General features: G+C 40.2%; 1 protein-coding gene across 2 annotated transcripts in view; it reads right to left on the bottom strand.

Moving 5' to 3' along the window:
• Positions 1-9,671: 9,671 nt before the first annotated feature.
• The window catches only part of P4HA1 (prolyl 4-hydroxylase subunit alpha 1), a 90,641-nt gene continuing 80,241 nt past the window's right edge, over positions 9,672-20,071 (bottom strand). For both annotated transcript variants that reach the window (XM_006170075.3, XM_006170074.3), the window contains exon 15: positions 9,672-10,781. In XM_006170075.3, coding sequence (XP_006170137.1) covers positions 10,711-10,781 — 71 coding nt within the window. In that variant the 3' untranslated portion in view covers positions 9,672-10,710. The remainder of the gene's footprint in view (positions 10,782-20,071) is intronic.

The following is a 20,071-nucleotide window of genomic DNA, read 5'->3' as shown; positions in this document are numbered from 1 at the left end:
TTCCCTTTTTAATTTTTTTTTTTTTTTTGGAGAGTTTTTCGCTATAGGGTGCATACGCTCGTCAGAAAGACAGAGAGAGATAGAAAGCAAGAAATCACTCCCCAGGTGGCATGGCCACGCCGCAATCCCTTCTCCTCCATTCTCCTCTTGGGATCTTGGGCACGCACACATGCGTATGGCATGAGTTTAAGCCACCGGGTCCGGGACTCGAACCGTGGTTGACTATGTGGGAGTCCAGCGACATAGCCATTACGCTAACTGCTGGTCCCCTATTTTTTTATCTTTTAGAGGAGAGATATTGACTTTTTAAAAAATTACTTGGGTCACTGTATTTTTTTAAGGCATCTAATGGAATATTCACTTCTTCCTGATTTACAAAGTAGATTTTGTAATGCTTGGGGGTAATGTGGCTCTCTGCCCTAAGTACAGCTCTGGTAATGTGGTCCAAAGGAGCCTGTAGCCAGTCAGCCCCTCAGTTCCAAGTAGGGATTGTACAGTCTGTCTGTAATTTCTGGAGGCAGAGTGGCCTTTGAGACCCAAATGTGGCTCTGGCAAATTCTGTTCAAGAGGGGCTGGCAGCAAGCCTACCTGCGAGAACCAAGAAGTGGGTCCTGAGTGTAAAATGTACAGGGGCAGAGTGGCCCTCAGAGCCTGAATGTGGCCCTAGAAAGGTGATCATGGATAGGCAGGAGGTGAGCTCTGTCTAGCAGCATCTATCTGCCCCACAGAGCCTGCTGAGCCTGCCTGTTAGTCCCAGGAGTAGAGTGGCCCTCAGGCCCCAGATGTGGTAGGTAGTCTGGAAGAATCCAGAAGCAGTCTATGCCTTTCAGATCTAAGCAGGGCTTGCATAGCCAGCTTGAAATTTCTGGAAGAGGAGCAGTCCTCCAGACCTCCATGCAGCCCTGGCAAATTCATCCAGGAGGGACCAGAGGCAAGCCCATCAGTGAGATCCAAGAAATGGGTCCTGTATGAACTGTGTGGAATGGCCCAGGGTTAATGACCCTCAAGGCCAAAATGTGGCCCCAGAAAGTTTGTCTAAGGGACCAGAAGCAAACTTACCCATGAATCCCTTGCCAGAGTCTGCAACCTGTAAAGCCTGCAGATTCATGGAGGCTGATGAGACTTGAGCAGACTGTTGCTATGAGTTAGGTAACTGGATTGTGCACTCCAGGATCAAGAGGTGGTCTAGTATGGCGCCTGTCTTCCACCAGTGAATTAGAGCAGGAATCCCTGGTACTCTCTCTATAAGGTGTTCCTCCCCTTTCATTTTCCCACCCTCCCAGTTCAGGGAGGTCCAGAAGAGCTGAGCTGTGGGTGCCCTCCACAGCGGCAAGTAGCCAACCCTCCCCTATGACTTGAGTCTGATGGGAGGGGACACACAGGCCTGTCCTGCCTGCTAGTCAGGGGGAAGTTTCCAGATTTCCCAGTCCCCGTTGAGAGGGGATGCTCTTGTATACCACATGCTGGTGGGAATGGCAGGAATACACAGAATTCTTGGTCTCCAGTGTGAGGGGGGCTGGCAGATCTTAGTCACTGGGAGTGTTCATTCTGTTTCTCCCGAACATAGTGGCATCTTGTGTCATGCCCTCTACTCCCACAGGGCTCTGGAGATGCTAAGTTATAGATTACCTGGTCCTTATCACAATCTAAACTCCACCTGCTGGTTGGTCCTCAAGGTGGGACTTTAGGGTGGGGTTGAGATGGGTATACCCATGTGTAGACGTGTACTTCCCTACAATTTGTGTCAGCTCTGGGCCAGTTTCATTGTTCTCCAAATGGGAAATGCTGGGGGTCCAAGGTTGGAGTATGGAATTCAGAGTTTCAGAGGAGCATCCCTCTCACCTTCTCCCCTGTGTGGGGATAGAGTCTGGAGCCTCCCACCAAGTTCAGGCAATTAACTTCCTCCTTTCCAAGTAGGGATTCAGCACTCCAGGAGCTCCCACAGTCTTCCTGTTGCACTTGGTCAGTCTCGTCTCACACATCTGCTGCAAGGGTAGGCATTTATTCAACACTCTTAGCCTTTCTTCCTAAAGGAAAGCCATGGTGGGTGCTTCTAGTTAGTTATCTAGATCTTGCCTCCCCATCATTTTTTTGTTTGTTTTTAATGTGGAAGAAAGAAAATTTCTTGACAGGGTCTCACTGTTGTCATGATCCTCTTGCTTTGGCCTCCTAGTAGCTAGGATTACAGGTGCCTGCTACTGCCTGGCTTGTTTAGGTTGGGCCGACAATTGAATGCAGGCCTTCCATATGCCTTCAGCATCTGAGTAGCAGCATCTACCAGTGCACATCACTGCAACCCGGCCTTGCCTTTTCTTTTCTTTTCTTTCTTTTTTTTTTTTTTTAAAGGTTTTTGACATGGGGCACTTGTACTCACCAGAAAGTGACAGAGACAGTGAGACGAAAAGTGAGAAATCACCCTCCCAGGGGAGATGGCTGCAGTCCTTTCTCCTCTATCCTCCTCCCACGATTTTGGGCACTCAGGCACATGTGCCTGGCATGATTTTCCAGGGCACCAGGTCTGAGACTCGAGCCACGGTTGACCATGAGGGAGTCCAGCACCTCAACCACCACGCCGCCTGCTGGCCCTCATTTTTTTAGTTTATTTATCTCCTTTATAATGAGAGACAAAGACAGCACTCCAAACAGGGTCTTTTTTTCTTTTCTTTTTTTTTTTTTTTTTTTTTGTTTAGGTTTTTTAGGGCACATGTGCTCACCCAAAAAACACATTTAGTTGCCATCCTTCTTGCAGGGAGGCATCAAATGACATTTATAATTTTGTAGCGAAAATATACTGACAAACTATTTAGTCTTCTTTTTTTTTCCCCCCTCAGGTAAGGAAATAGATGTACAGAAAGGCAAAATGACTGGCCTAGGATCTTGCAAATGATGGATTCAGGTCCAAATTCAAGTCTTTGATATCTTGGTTCGGTGCAATTTCTACTGCATTAAACTGTGTTCCATTAATGCCTGTGTTCTTTGATCATCCACATAGTCCTTTCTAGCCTATGATATCTTATTACACAGAAAGCGAGAAATCACCCCCCAGGGGGGATGGCCACGCCACAATCCCTTCTCCTCCATTCTCCTCTCGGGATCTTGGGCATGCACGCACAGTGCCCGGCGTGAGTTTTAAGCCACCGGGTCTGGGACACGAACCACGGTCGACTACGTGGGAGTCCAGCGACATAGCCATTACGCTAACTGCTGGTCCCCCCAAATAGGGTCTTGATGCTGCAGTCCACCCCCAACTTCAGCCAGCCTGAATCATGGGCATGCACATGCCCAGTGTATTCAGGAATGTCTTTGGATGCAAACCTGTCATATTTCCATGTGGGTCAGCTTCATAGATCATGTGTTTTACTGCAGCTCCACCATCTGGCCCCACCTCCTCCTTTTTGCTGTTTAATGCCAGAGGGCATGTGCACTTGCCAGGGAGAGACAGGGACAGGGAGAGGGAGAAGCACTCCCAGATGGGGTATGGTCATGCTGCAATTCATTTCTCCATTTGAGGATTTGGGGCATGCACCCTACATATTCAAGCTGCCAGGCCTGGGATTCAAATACACAGCCATGTGGGGTCCAGCTCCCATAGCTTCTAGGCCACAGGCTGCCTCCCTTTCTTAATGTTTTACAGCTATTAATAACCCTCTTAGCACTACTTTCCTATATTTCATACATTTTGGTATATTGTATTTTTGTTTTCATTTATCTCAAGGTATTTTCTGATTTCATTGGGGTTTAAAAATGTTAATTTCCATGTATTCATGTATTTTCCAGTTTTTATTATGTTATTGATTTCTAATTTCATTCCATTTTGATTGGAAAAGATACTATATGATTGCATTCTTTTAAAATTAATTGACTTATTTTGTGGCCTAACATAAAGTACATCCTGGAGAATTCTCTGCATTCGAGGAAAAGGAAGTACGCTGATTTGGTGGCACATTCTGTCGTCCTCTGGTAGGTCCAGTTGTTTGTTTTGTAGTAGACAGCGCTATCCTTTCGACTCCGTTTCTCCATCCTATCAGGATGGTGGGCATACACGCACGTACATGCCTGGCATGTTTCTCAAGCTACTGGGGCTGGGATTCTAACTGTGATTGTGTGGGATCTAGTTTCCAAAGCACAGTGCTTAATCCTGTGCTATGGGGCTGTGCTACATGAACTTCTGCATGTATTCCTTTACCCTGAGGAGGCTGAGAGAATTCCCAGGTGTTCTTTTTACATTGTTAACAAGAGCTCCCCGACTGGGTTAAGGTCCAGGTGCTCCCAGTGACACCAGTGTTTATCTGCTTCCGTCTCCATCTACTGCCCCCCTCTCGTACTCTTCAGGCCACCTCACAGTAATAGGCACCCAAACCCTCACCCCGGGGCCTGCTTAAGACACTCATTTCAGTATTACTTCTAGTATTTACTCAGCTCCTCCTTGTGTGTGCCTTTTCTGTAATAAGGCAGACAAGACACATCCTCTAAGTCGTGTCACTTCCTTCTCACCTGAATAACATTTAGCATGGGACTGGAAATGAAGCAGGAGCTCTGAACAGACTAACTCAATTGAATCATTAAGCTTTTCTGTTGTTTTTTCTAACTTCTGGTTTTAGTCAGGCAAACCTGGTAGCTTTATGTGCAAGGAGCCACTGGACGTACAGGCGGAAGTTCAAGGCGAGAGTCTTAACAGGTCAACCCTACTAAGGAATAATTAGGAAAAGTCCTGGAGGAAATTTTATCTTTAGTATTGTTGGTGAATTCAATTTTTGTAGTATCTAAAGAAAAGTTGACTATGTGTTTGTCTAGTTCTGGACTTTGTTCCATGGTTCTGTGTATCCGTTCTTATAATACACACTGGACTATTGTTTTATTATAAACTTTAAAAAATTAGGTCATAAAAATATTCAACCTTTCTTCTTTTTCCATATTTTTTCAATAATTAGTATATTTGTAGAATTGTACATCCATTATCAGACTTTTAAAACATTTTATTTCCTCCAAAGAAATTTTTTTGAGAGTTTTGTTTTGTTTTTGTTTTTTGCTACAGGGTACATGTGCTCACCAGACAGAGAGACAAAAAGGGAGAAATCACCCCCCCTGGGGGGATGGCCACGTTGCAATCCCTCCTCCTCCATTCTCCTCTTGGGATCTTAGGCACACACACACACACACACACACACACACACACGCCCGGCATGAGTTCAAGCCACCAGGTCTGGGATTCAAACTGGGGTCGACTACATGGGAGTCCTGCAACATAGCCATTATGCCAACAGCTGGTCCCACCCCCAAAGAAATCTTATACCCCTTAGTTCATATCCCCCAATAGCTCCCTCCCCTGGGGAACCACTGACTACTTTCTAGTTTATCCGGACATTTTATAAATTGATAGATGAAATCATATGGACCCTTGTCTGTTCTTGGTGACAAATGTCTTCACTTCTTTTTATTGTCAAATAATATTTCATTGTACATTTTTTCTAGCCGTGTAAGGTGGAAAGTTAATTTTGGCTCCTTCTAACCTGACCAGTGTTGTAAACTTTCATCTAAGCACTCATATTCATCATACTTACCTAGATTTGTCTATTCTTTTTCTAATTAAATACACTGATTTAAAATATTTTATTGGCATATCATAAACATTAAAGGTTATAGAGTCGCATGTAATTACTTATGTATACATTGTCTTTCATGTCTATTTTACAATTTCCATCTCATCTGTGAAACTCTCTCTCTGGATTTCCTTGGGAAGGGATTATGAGGACAGTATTTTTGGAGTTCCTCCACGTTGACAGTTCTGTTTGTTCCCTTTTAAGCTGAAGGTTGGTTATGCTGGATATAAAATCTTTTGTTCACATTTTTTCTTCACTGTCTTAAATATTAATCCATTTTCTTCTGGGCTAAAGTGTTGATGTCAATATCTGATGCTAATATAATATTCTTTTGAAAGTTATGTGCTCTGTTTTGCTTAAATGCCTGAAAGATTCACATCCCTCCTCAATATCTGGTAATTTTATAAGAACTTATTACTGTTGGTCTTTCTGACTCAATGTTCTCAGATATATAATGTATTTCAACATGTTACATATAGTTTTAAGTACTTTCAGGGAAGTTTTCTTGAAATATTTTTCAAAAGATAATTATTGTTACTTTTAAATTTGACAAAAGAGAGAAAGGGAAAGAAAGCAAGCTGCCAGGTCCAGGACTCGAACCATGGTTGGCCATGTGGAAGTCCAATGTCTTAGCCACACCATGCTATCTGCCAGCTCCTTGGAATATATTTAAAGCTTTATTCTCTTCCCTTGGTTTTGCTCATTTGAGATTCTTACTATCTGGAATTTAGATCTGCTTTGCTCATTTTCAGTTTTTACTTTCTTAAAGAATTATTTTAACTTTATTTTAATTTGACCAGAAGAGGACATAGTGAGAGTGAGCAAGAGACAGAGCACACCAGCAAGCAAGCTGCTAAGTCCAGGATTCAAACCATGGTCGGCCATGTGGTAGTCCAGCACCCTTAACTACCACGACACCTGCTGGCTCATCATTTTCAGTTTATTATCTACTCTTGAGTCCTTATATTTCTAATTTAAAAAAAAATTATGTTGGGACCAGCGATGATGTAATGTTACATTGCTGGACTCTCACAGTCTACCACAGTTCGAGTCTCAGTCCCACCACCATCCATCTCCAGAACCTCATTTTCCCCAGATGAAATTCTGTACCTATTAACTCCCAACCTCCATCTCCCTTCCTCAGGCAATCATCAGTCTGCTTCTTGCCTCTACGAATTTGATTACTCTAGGTATCTAAGTGGAATCATACAATATTTGTCCTTTTGTGTCTGGCTTTTATCACTTTGCATATCTTCAGGGTTCATCCATGTTAAGCATGTATCAGATTTTCTTTCTAGGCTGGACGTATAGCCTGGTGTTTAAGGGAGCGAGGTCCCACATGGCCGAATGTGGTCCAAATCCAGACCGTAGTGGCCCAAGAATCATGCCACGTGCATGTGTATCCCCAAATCCCAAGGATGGAGAAATGAAGAAGGGACTGCAGCATGACCATACCCCACTGGAGAGTGCTTTCCCCTCTCTTTCTCAACCCTCTCACACTATAATAATCATTTTATTATATTTTCTCTGAAGTATATAGTTAGATTGCTTCTTTTTATCACTGCATTTACCTTTTAGCTTCCAAAGACTCCTAAAGCCACTTCATTATTCATTTCATAATCTCATTAGGTCATTACCCAGTTACCACATTTACTTACCCTTCTGTTAGGATGTTCTGGTGGAATCCTGTTAACTCCATATTGGTGAAACTCCATATTTAAAGTTAATGAGTGATAAAACTTCCAGTCTTAGGACACAGGCGTGCAGTTGGCAAGCCAGTTTCCTTTATTTTCTAGGATAGTTCCATGCCTCAATTATTTTAAAAACTCAGCAGAAAAAAAATGTGACAACTAGTCTCAAAACTTCATACTAGATTTTTCCCTTTTCATTTGGAAAGAAAAATTTGGTAATTATGAAATTTTGGAGAGTTCTGTAAGATCTAACTCTGAAAAATGTTTACAAATCCCTATGTGGGATTCTGAGTTAAATAGAATAAGGAAATTTAGATTATGGATATTCATTCTAACGAGGAGAAAATGGAGAGGGGAGAATAAGAAGAGGAAAAGGAGGAAGAGAAGACGATTAAGAAGGAAGAGAAAAAAAAGAAATAAAATTCTCAAGCATTGATATTAAAAATGTTGACTGAGGCCAGCCCTATAGCCTAGTGGTTAAGGGAGTTGAATCCCACATGGCTGACTACAATTCAAGTCCTGACTCCAGTGGCTTAAAAAACATACCAGCTGAATCTGCTTGCATGCCACAATTCCCAAAAGGATAGAAAAATGGAGGAGAAGGGATTGCAGCATGACCATACCCCACTGGAGAGTGCTTTCCCCTCTCTTTCTCAACCCTCTCACACTATAATAATCATTTTATTATATTTTCTCTGAAGTATATAGTTAGATTGCTTCTTTTTATCACTGCATTTACCTTTTAGCTTCCAAAGACTCCTAAAGCCACTTCATTATTCATTTCATAATCTCATTAGGTCATTACCCAGTTACCACATTTACTTACCCTTCTGTTAGGATGTTCTGGTGGAATCCTGTTAACTCCATATTGGTGAAACTCCATATTTAAAGTTAATGAGTGATAAAACTTCCAGTCTTAGGACACAGGCGTGCAGTTGGCAAGCCAGTTTCCTTTATTTTCTAGGATAGTTCCATGCCTCAATTATTTTAAAAACTCAGCAGAAAAAAAATGTGACAACTAGTCTCAAAACTTCATACTAGATTTTTCCCTTTTCATTTGGAAAGAAAAATTTGGTAATTATGAAATTTTGGAGAGTTCTGTAAGATCTAACTCTGAAAAATGTTTACAAATCCCTATGTGGGATTCTGAGTTAAATAGAATAAGGAAATTTAGATTATGGAATATGTAATTTCCTTCTAAAATAGATACAATTTATATTCTACTTGGTAAAATATTTATGGCAATAAGTGCTTTTTTCCATCTTTGAACCACCCCCATTTTACTTCTACACCTTTAAATTTGTTGTTTCCATCTAATCTTTTATTTATTTTTTATTTAATTCCATTGGCTATCACTATTTTTTAATTTGACCAGACAGAGAGAAAGAGAGAAAGAGAAAGAGAGAAAGCAAGTCACCAGGTCTAGGACTTGAACTGTGGTCAGCCATCTGAAAATCCAGTGCCTTTATTCACTATGCCACCTGTTGGCCCCAATTTCCATCAAATCTTTACTAAAGAAAAAAACCTTTAAATCCTATATGGCCACGAAACCTAAAAATATAAAAGTGCTGAACTTAGTATTTCTTACTAAAATACTTGTTGTAAAACAAATGGTAATGGGGCATACAGATGGTGTGGTGGTTGGGGTGCTGGGTTCCCATGTGGCCAACTGTGGTTCCAGTCCTGGACTTGGTGGCTTGCTTTCTCACCCCCCTGCCCCTCTCTCTGGTCAAATTTTAAAAAAGTAAAAAAAAAATAACAACAAATAAAATTAAGTAATTCTCTTTTTAAAAAATGGTACTTAGGAAGAAGGAACTTCACAGTTCATTTTTTAAATGAAACATATTTCCTTCAGTTCACAGCTTTATAGTATCACACCATATTTATGAATTAGAGGAAATCTTAAATACCATTATTATTTTTTCTTTTCTTTTTCTTTTCTTTTTCTTTTTTTTTTTTTTTTTTTTGAAAGTTTTTTTTTTTTTTTTTTTTTGAGAAGTTTTTGCTATAGTCCCTTTTCCATTCTCCTCTTGGAATTTTAGGCACGCATGTGTACGCACTCGGCATGAGTTTAAGCCACTGGATCCGGGACTCGAACCGCAGTCAACTACATGGGAGTCCAGTGACACAGCCATTATGCCAACTGCTGGTCCCTAAATATCATTATTATAATAACCTCATAATTACAGTAAAACACCAGAGCTGATTATCTGACATTTCAGAATCTACATTTTTCTTCCATAACAACCTGACATTAGTGAGTTAAAGCTAATATAATAAACTTAGGTTCTATGTACTAGAGAAATAAGTTAGAATTAACCCGTTATTGCTATATCATACGTTCATTTTAAATATGAAGAACCACACAGAAAACAGGAACTTTTTTAAAAATGATTTAAGATCATAAATAGGTCATTGTCACAACACATTTCAGAATTTTAAAAACACATTTTGGCTTTTTAAGAAAAAAGATTACTTTTTAAAAAACCAATTCCTTCATTATTGAAAAGGACTTGTACAGTTTTTAAACTTCCAGTCTCCTAAGGCACAATACTTAATCAGAATACCAATATCACTCTCCTGCTGGAGCAGGAATAAGAGGCAAGGTATTAGTACTAAAAAAAAAAGGCAAAATTTCTGGCCAAAATCATCAGTCATTTAAGAAAAGGAAAAAAAACAAACTAGATGATGAGCATTTTAATTAAGGCAGAGTATTGTTATGCAGAACTTTGTTTAAAAATAAAAATTGTTAAATAAAATTTTTAAACAAAGTTATTTTAACTCAAACATGTTTAATTCACAAAAGTGGAGCAATGAGAGTACTGGGGGACTGGTGAAACATGGTATAATATACCTTCTTTAGAAAGGAATTGGGGGGGGGAAGATCAACTTAGAATAGCTTATGGAGGGGTAGACATCATATGGAACCAGGTTAGAGTCCTAGTTATTACCAGTCTTCAGGTAGATCCAGAAAATAATCAGTAAGACTGGGTAAAAATAACACCTAGACACATACTGTAAGTTATCTGCTTTCTAATCACATGGCCCATCCTATCCTACCACTCACCAAATGAGATGTAGTGAAATTAGAGGTTTAAATTATATTTTCAAATCTAACCAAAAAGTTCTTTAAAATACAACATAAAATTTAAAATTCCTCATTTTTAACTCTGCTTTATCTTCCGTGATACCAACTGAACTTTAAGGTTTTATATATACAATGTGGTGATTTAGTGTTACTTTTGAGAGGAAAAACCCCACAAAGTAGGTGATCGTCCACAGATGAAACAGGATGAGATTCAGGACTGAATCAATCATGGAGTGTTAGTCAATTGTAAACTCTTGAAAGTTAAGACTAGGAAATGTGTGTATCAGACACATTAGAGTACAAACAACAGGAGAGGAGGGGAAGTCTGTTGTCATTCTAATTCCGACAATGTGCATGGTCTTCGAAATTCTTGTCCACGTTCATGGAGCCATTTATTGGATACTATGAAAGAAAAAAAATTTCCCACTTAATCAGTATTTAACTTCTAAAAGTTAGGTTTATAACAAAGTTTCAACATGAGCTAAAAGTACAAGACTAAAACTAGTAAAAGCAGATGCTACTTAAAAACTTGGCTAATCGTTCAAAAACATAGGTTAATTTACATATTCACATATATTTTTAAAATTTTATATACACACATAAATATGTGTTTATTAAAATATACATGTACTTATACTTGAGAGTCTATATTGCATTTCCTGAACTTTCCAGTGTGCAATGTGAGACTTGAGACAAAAATGGAATTAAGACAAAGGGAAAAATAGAGCAGAATATTGTTTTACCTGTTTTCAAAGTACAACCTCCAAAATACAAAGATAATTTTAAAATCAACATAAACTCTCTAGAGGAGCAACTGTCTGGTCAGTCTGTGTTATTATCTGCTCATTGAGTTTCCCTGATTCTAAGACACTTCTTTAGATAGGGTATAGCTATGTTGTGATTCTGCTGCCTCAGGCTCCTAAGTAGCTGGGACTACAAGCATGTGTCATTGCACCTGGCTTTTAGGGTGGCCAGGCCTCCTATATGGCCTCAGTCTGCCAAGTAGCAGTATCTACTGGAGCACACTACTATGGCTGAGTCTCCAGATACTTTTTTTAAATAAATATTTATTGAATTTTATTTGTCATTATTATGATTTCATAATTTGCTACAGAGTACATAAGCTCACCAGAAAGAAACAAAGACAGAGAGAGAGAGAAAGAAAGTGAGAAAGTAAGCCATCAGGTTCCAGGACTTGAATTGCAGTTGGCCATGTGCGAGTCCAGCACCTTAATCACTACACCACCTGCTGGCCTTCCATTTTAAAAATGTACCAAATGGGGCCAGTACATGGCACAGCAGTTATGTTCCTGGACTCCCACATGGGAATGCAGTTTGAATCCCGGACCTGGTGGCTTGAAAATCACGCCAGGTGTATGTGCATGCATGGCCAAGATCTCAGGAGAATGGGGAAGGCTGTCCCTCCTGGGGCATGATTTCTCACTTTCCCTCTCACTGTCTCTCTCTCTGGTGAAAACACATACCCTAAGGTGAAAAGCTCTTTAAATGTACCAAATGAAGAATTAGTTTTCTATTCATTCACCTCAAGTATCATAGAACCTGATCAAAGGCATCAACATATACAATATCTAAAAGGAACCTGAATTGTTAACTTTTACCTTTTTTCAACCTTCACATTCAGTCTTTATTCATGAAAGTCTGTCCATTTTCCTTAGTTGTCTCTTGAATCTACTATATTATGACTTTCCCGATGACCTAGTAGTATTTGCTCTCTGATAGTTTCGCTGCTGCTTTAAGTCTAGGCTGTCATCATCACCCATTTCGATGATAAGAAATAGTTTTCTCAACTGATCTCTGCCTGACAAGATTCTTTTCATTCTAGCTCAGTGATTCTCAAACATTATAATAATTTGGGAAGCTTTCTAAATTCTGATAATCAGGTCTCCTTAATTTTACTATGTCCTATAACATCAGACTCATGTGGCTACTAAGCACTTGAAATATGACTATTGACACATACTAAAAGGGATGTATGGGGTTAATATATGTAAAATTAATTTCACCTGTTTATTTTTACTTTTTTTTTTTTTTAAAGGCGTTTGCCACAGGGTGCATGTGCTTGCCAAGATAGAGACAGTGAGAAGTAAAAAATCACCCCCCCTCCAGGGGTTTGGCCATAACAATGCCTTCTCCTTTATTCTACTCCTAGGATTTTGGGCACATACACACCCAGCATGATTTTTCAAGTCCCTGGGTCCAAGACTTGAACCATGGTTGGTCATGTGGGAGTCCAGCACCATAACCATGTTGCCATCTACTAGTTCCCCTTTTTCTTTTTTTTTTTTTGAGAGGTTTTTGCTATAGGGCATGTGCGCTCGCCAGAAAGAGGGAGACAGAAAGTGAGAAATCACCCTCCGGGGGGGGGATGGCCACACCGCAATACGCACGCACACGCACAGGCACCCAGCATGAGTTTAAGCCACCGGGTCCAGGACTCAAACCATGGTCAACTACATGAGAGTCTAGCGACATAGCCATTGTGCCAACTGCTGGTCCCACTACTTTTTACTTTTTAGTAATACTACACTTTCATGACCTTGAGAGTGAGTGCCTCTTTTTTTGTATAGTAGAATAACATTTCTTTTTATTTATATTTAATCACTATATATCTTTTTAAAAGAATTATTTAATTTTATTTATTATTTTTTAATTTCCTCAGAGAGAGAGAGAAAGGGAAAGGAGTCCTAAGAAAGCAAACCACCTGGTTCAGGACTCAAACCACAGTCACGAATGTAGGAGTCCAGTACCTTAACCACTATGCCACCTGCCAGCCCCAATCACTGTACATCTTTACAGCATATGATATGGGTTTTCAAAGCATACATGCAATATCTGTCAATCAAGTCAAAGATATTACCATATGTATACTGGGTCATCAGAAAAATCATGACTGCATGTATGCATAGAAAAATACATCATGACTTTTCCAAAGACCCAATAATTTTCAAAAGATCACTTTACATTCTTGTGTCTGTTAAATATTTTCTCCTGAGCCCCTTCCTCCCACTCCTGACTCTGTATGTAAATTTGTACATTTTGCTATTATATCTTTGACTCTTGTGCAAGGATATACAATGTTTGCCTTTCATAGTCTGGCTTGCTTAGCATTAAATCTTCTGTATTCATCTACTTTGTATCAAATGACAGGGTCTCACTGTTTTTTTTTTTAAATGGCTGAGTAGTATTCACAGTGTATATGTGCTACATGTTTTCAATCCAGTCTTTGTTCTTGAGCATTCAGGTTCATTCTGTCTTAGCAATTGTGAATAATGCTGCAATTAACATGGATATGCCAGTGTCTTTCCAACTGACTGGTTTCCTGTCCTTTGGGTAAATACCCAAAAGTGGTATTACCAGGTTGCATGGCAGTTCTATTTGTAGGTTTTTGAGGAATCTCCACAGTGTTTTCCAGAGTGGCTGTACTAATTTATTATACATTCCCATAAACAATGTAGGAGTGTTCCCCTTTTAACACAGCCTTACCAGCACTTGTTATTATTATTATTGGGTTTTATTTTTTGAGAGAGAGATTTTTGCTATGGGGCACATACATGTGCCAGAGAGACAGAAAGTGAGAAATCACCCCCCCCCCCATGGGTGATGGCCATGCCACAATCCCTTCTTTCTCCTCTTGGAATTTTGTATACGCACACACACGTGCCTGGCCTACATTTTAAGCCACTGGATCTGGGACTCAAACTGTGGTCGACTAAGCGGAAGCCCATTGACGTAACTATTACTCCATCTGCTAGTCCCTGTCATGTTGTTCAGTTTCTTAGCTTGAGTGACCAGCAGTTGGCATGATGGCTATCTTGCTGGACTCCCATGTAGTCGACCGTGGTTCAAGTCCCAGACCTGGTGGCTTAAACTCATGCTGGGCATGTGCATGTGCATGCCCAAGATCCCAAGAGGAGAGTAGAAGAGAAGGGAATGCGGCGCAGCCATCCCCCCAGGGGGTGATTTCTGTCTCTATGCCTCGCTCTGTCTTTCTGGCGAGCACATATGCCCTACAGAAAAACCTCTCTCTCAAAAAAAAAAGTTTCTTAGCTTGATATAGTCCCACTTGCCTATTTTGGGAATTATTATCTGTGCTTTGGGAATCTTATTTTTAAAATCTTTGCCTATTCCAAAGTCTTCAAGAGTTTCCCCTGTTTTCCACCAGTAGTTTTATAGTTTGAGGCTTTACATTTAGATCTTTGATCCATTTTGAGTTGATTTTTGTTAACAGTGACAGAGCATTTTTCTGCAGGTGGATATTCAGTTCTTCTAACACCTTTTGCTGAAGATAATTTATTTTCCCCACTGCACTGTCTTATGCCCTTTGCCAAAAATCAGTTGGCTGTATGTTCTGTCATTTTTTTCTGGATTCTCTACTCTCTTCCATTGGCCTATGTGTCTGTTTTTGTGCCAGTACCAAGCTGTTTTGATGATCACAGCTTTGTATAGATTTGGGGATCAACTGTTGAGATTCTTCTATTCTTCTGAATAGTATTGCAGTGGCAATATGCCATCTTTCATGATTTCAGACAAATTTTATGATTTTGTTTTGTATCTGCGTGAAGAATGTCTCTGGTAATCTGATCAAGATTGCATTGAATTTGTAAATTAATTTGGGTAAAGTTGACATTTTGATTATGTTAATTCTTCCAATCCAGGAACATGGGCTGACTTTCCTTTTCTGTGTATCATCATGTTCAATTTCTTTTTCAGTTTTCCTCATAGAGGTCTTTTACTTCTTTGGCTAGGTTTATTCCTAGGTATCTTTTTTCTCCCTGTGGCTGTTGTAAATGGGATGCTTTCTTTGATTCTACCTCAATATATTCACTGTCAGTGTATTAAAATGCTGTAGATTTTTGTATATTAATTTTGTACCTTGCTACTTTACTGAATTAATTTATTACACCTAGGAGTTTTTATGTTTTTTTTTTTTTTGAGAGGTTTTCGCTATAGGGCGCGTGCACTTGCCAGACAGACAGAGAGAGACATAGAGACAGAAAGCGAGAAATCACCCCCCAGGGGGCATGGCCACGCCGCAATCTCTTCTCCTCCATTCTCCTCTCGGGATCTTGGGCACGCACGCACACGCGCCCGGTGTGAGTTTTAAGCCACCGGGTCCGGGACGTGAACCGCGGTCGACTACGTGGGAGTCCAGTGACATAGCCATTATGCTAACTGCTGGTCCCTTATGTATTACTGTTGATATTCTATGTATATAAATCACATTGGGGCCAAGCAGTGGTATGGTGGTTAAGGCACCTGGATCTCACAAGACTTGAAAAAATATGCTGGGCATGGTGGTTAAGGTACTGGACTCCCATATGGCTGACCACTGTTTCAGTCCTAGACCTGGCAGCTTGATTTCTCACTCTCTCTCTCTGGTGAGTATATATGTCCTATAGGAAATTAAATAATAATCATATAAATAAAATTAAATATTTAACAAACAAACAAAACTATGCCAGGTATATGTGCCCAAAATCCCAAGAAAAAAGTGGAGAGGGGATTGCAGGATTGCAGTGTGGCTATCCCCCCAGGGGATGATATTTCTCTCTTTCTCTGTGTCCAGTGAACACATGCACCCTATACCAAAAACTTAAAAAAAAAAAAAAAAAAAGGCATTTGCCAATAGGGACAATTTCACTTCTCTTCCTATTTGAATGCCTTTTATTTTACTATCCTGATTGCATTGGCTAGGACTTCCAGTACTATGTTGAAATGAATGGGGAAAGTGGGAAGCCTTGTCTTATTCCAGTTTTTAGTGGGAAAGCCTTCACCTTTTAGCCATTTTGTATTATGTCAGCTCTGTGTTTGTCATATGTAGATTTTATTTTGTTGAGAACTGTCTTTTCTATACTGATTCTGCTCCCTGGAATGACTATTAAAAAAAAGAACAATTTCGGGACCAGCAGTTGGTGTAATGGCTATGTCGCTGGACTCCCACATAGTTGACCGCGGTTTGAGTCCCGGACCCGGTGGCTTAAACTCATGCTGGGTGCATGTGCGTGTGTGCCCAAGATCCAAGAGAAGAATGGAGGAGAAGGGATTGTGGCGTGGCCATCCCCCCGGGAGGTGATTTCTTGCTTTCTGTCTCCCTGTCTCTCTGGCGAGTGCATGCACCCTATATTAAAAATCTCTCTCCAAAACAAAACAAAACAAAAAAACACAATGTACAATCCAAGTCCTTGGTTACATTGCAGAACTCTGGGGATGCTCACTTCAACTGACTGCTGTTACCTTCACTGTTCCAGTTTTTCAATTCTGAGTCAAGTCAGAAAACAAACAAAAAAAAAAAGAAAGAAAAAAAAGAAAAGTAAAAGAAAAATTAACCATAAAGAAAGCAAGCCATGCCAATCTCATCTCATTTTCTGTCCAAGTTAGGTTTTGTCAAGAAAGGGTGTAATGCAACTAAGTAACGGTCTGACTAGAAGCATTTGTGGGGTGTGATGGAGGGGCTGTATTTGTGGTACTCCTGCTTGCTGATCCACATCTCCTGGAAGGTGGACAGCAAGGCTAGGATGGAGCCACCTATCCACACAGAGTACTTGTGCTCAGGGAGAACAATGATCTTGATCTTCATGGTACTAGGTGCCAGGGCGATTATCTCCTTCTGCATTCTGATGGCAATGCCTAGATACATGGTGGTACCCCCAGATAGGACATGTTGGCGTATAGATCCTTGCGGATGTCCACATCACACTTCTTGATGGAGTTGAGGTGATCTTGTGGATGTCACGAGATTCCATGCTCAGGAAAGATGGCTGGAAGAGTGCCTCGGGATAGCAGAATCATTCATTACATGACCATCAGGCAACTCATAGCTCTTTTCCAGGGAGGAGCTGGAGGCTTCAGTGGCAGTGGCCATCTCCTGCTCGAAGTCTAGGGCTCAACTTCTCCTTGATGTCATGCACAATTTCCTGCTTGGCTGTGGTGGTGAAGCTGTAGCCGCGTTCCATAAGGATCTTCATGAGGTAGTCTGTCAGGTCCTAGTCAGCCAGGTCTAAAAGCAGGGTGACATGGGGAGGGCATACCCTTCATAGATAGGCACAATGTGGGTGACCCTGTCACCAGAATCCATCACAATGCCAGTAGTACAGCCAGGGGCATATAAGGATAGCACAGCCTGGATGGCAGTTATAAATTGCAAATCCTTTTTTCTAATATTTTCCAGGTGGTTGTTTCATATATATATATGTTTTGAAAGGTTTTTGCTATAGGGTGCATGCGCTCACCAGAAAGACAGAGAGACAGACAGAAAGACAGAAAGCAAGAAATCATGAAATCACCCCCCCGGGAGGGGGGGGGTCGGCCATGCCACAATCCCACAATCCCTGCTTCTACATTCTCCTCTCGGGATCTTCAGCACGCGTGTATACGTGCCTGGTGTGAGTTTAAGCCACCAGGTCTGGGACTCGAACCACGGCTGACTACATGGGAGTCCAATGACATAGCCATTATGCCAACTGCTGGTCATTTATGTATAATTTTTTAAATGTGCTGTTGGATTTAATTTGCTGGTATCTTGTTAAGGATATTTGCGGCTATAATCATCAGCCAAGTTGGTATGTAATTATTCTTCCTTTAATTATGTCCTTGTCTGCTTTTGGGATGCAGATGACACAGGCTTCAAAGAATAAGTTTAGAGGTTCCTTCCTTTTGAATCTTTAGTAGTTTGAGGAAAACCGAGGTTAGCTCTTCTTTAAAAGTTCTGTAGAATTCATAAATTAACCCATTGGGACCTGGGTTTTTTTGTTGTTGTTGTTGGGAGACTATTATTCAATCCTTTTGCTTGTGATTGGTCTATTCGGGCTATTTCTGTCTGATTCAATTTAGATAAATTATGTGTCCAAAAATTTGTCTGTCTCATCTAGGTTTTCCTGTTTGTTGCTGTATAGTCCCTTGTATTTTTTCATGATCTTTTGTGTTGGTTATATCTGTTGTAATGTTGCTTAACTGATGATTTCATCTTGTTTTCTCTGTTCTTCTTGATTAGGCTAATAAATGGTGTGTCAATTTTGTTAATCCTATTAAAAAGTAGTTTTTGGTTTTATTTTTGGTATAATTTTTTGATTCTCTTTCATTTCTATTTGCTTTTTTCTTTTTCAAATGATTACTTTATCTAATTTATCTATCTATCTACTTATTTTAATTTGACCAGAGAGGGACAGAGCAAGAGGGGAAGTGAGAAAGCAAACTGCCAGGTCTGGAACTCAAATCTGTCAGCCATATGGGAATCCAATGCCCCTAACCACCACACCAGCTGCTGGCCCCTATATCTGTTTTTTCTTATTGAAAAGATTTTGCCTTGAGGTGTGCACTCACCAGAGACAGACAGAGGGGAAAGTGAGAAATCACCCCTCAGGGGGGATGACCACACTATAATCCCTTCTCCTCCATTCACTTTCTGGGATCTTGGGCACGCATGCACATGCACCCAGCATGGTTTTCAAGTTGCTGGATCTAGGAAGTGATCTGCAGTTGGCCATGTAGGAGTCTGGCAACATAACTGCTATGCCACTTGCTGGCCCCATATCTGCTCTAATCTTGTCTTTTTCCTTCTGGTATATTTTAGTTTTTTTGGTTGTTTTTCCAGTTCCTTGAGATCTGTCAATAGGTTGTTTGCCACCTTTGTATTTTTTTTTTCTTGTTAGCACTAATTGCTATTTTCTTCTCATGACTTCTTTCACCGTGTCCCAAATATTCTGGGGAGATGTGTCCATTCTCATCGATTTCAGTAAGTCTTGATTTCTGTCTTAACTGTGAAGTCATTCAGGAGTAGATTGCCTTGTTTCCATGTATTTTCAAGGGCTCTCTCTGTAGTTGATTCCATTTCTAAAGGCTCGTTTTGTGCCCTATCATGTGGTCCAATCTTTGAAAATGTGGGAATGAGAAAAATGGGCATTTTGTGGCTGTTGGGTGAAATGTTCTGTAGGTTTGTCAAATCCATTTGTTTATGGTATCATTTAGTTCTGTATCTCTTTATTTTTTGTCTAGATGACCTGTCCAGAGTTGATAGTAGAGTTGAAATCCCCCATGATCAGTGTGTTGGTAGTTTATCTCTCCCTTAAGATATAGCAGTCTTCCTTTCACAATATTTGGGTGCTCCAGTATTAGGTGCATAAATGTTTATAAGTGTTGTATCTTTTTGGTGAATTAATCCTCTTAGTGCTATTGGGTTTCTGGAGAAGTCATGGCATATTCTTTCTATGTGAAAATACATTGTGACTCTTCCAATAACTCAATATATAGTGTTCTTCTCTGTCTCTTATTTTTTTCTTTTAAAGAATTTTTTATTTTATTTATTCATTTATTTATTTAAATTTGACCAGAGAGAGACAGACAGAGAGAGAGAAAGTGAGAAAGCAAGCCACCAGGTCTGAGACTTGAACTGCAGTCAGCCATGTGGGAGTGTCCAGCACTTTAAACACCACACCACCTGGTGGCCCCTCTTCTTAGTTTCTGTCTAACATCAGTTTTGTGACTCTAAATTTTTTTTGGTTTCTGTTTACATAGACTGAAAATGAAGGGCTGGAAAAGATATTCTATGTATATCTTTATCAATGAGTTATGTTTCTTGTAAACAACATATAACAACATATGTTTTTATTTATCCATACAGCCACTCTGTGTCTTTTAACTGGAGAATTTAACTGAATTTTTCAACATTACTGTTG

The sequence above is a fragment of the Tupaia chinensis genome, unplaced genomic scaffold (genome assembly GCF_000334495.1).
Source record: "Tupaia chinensis unplaced genomic scaffold, TupChi_1.0 Scaffold148012_1, whole genome shotgun sequence".
NCBI classification, from domain to species: Eukaryota; Metazoa; Chordata; class Mammalia; order Scandentia; family Tupaiidae; genus Tupaia; species Tupaia belangeri.
Note: the sequence above shows the minus strand (reverse complement) of the source record. Positions and strands in the feature narration are given on the sequence as shown.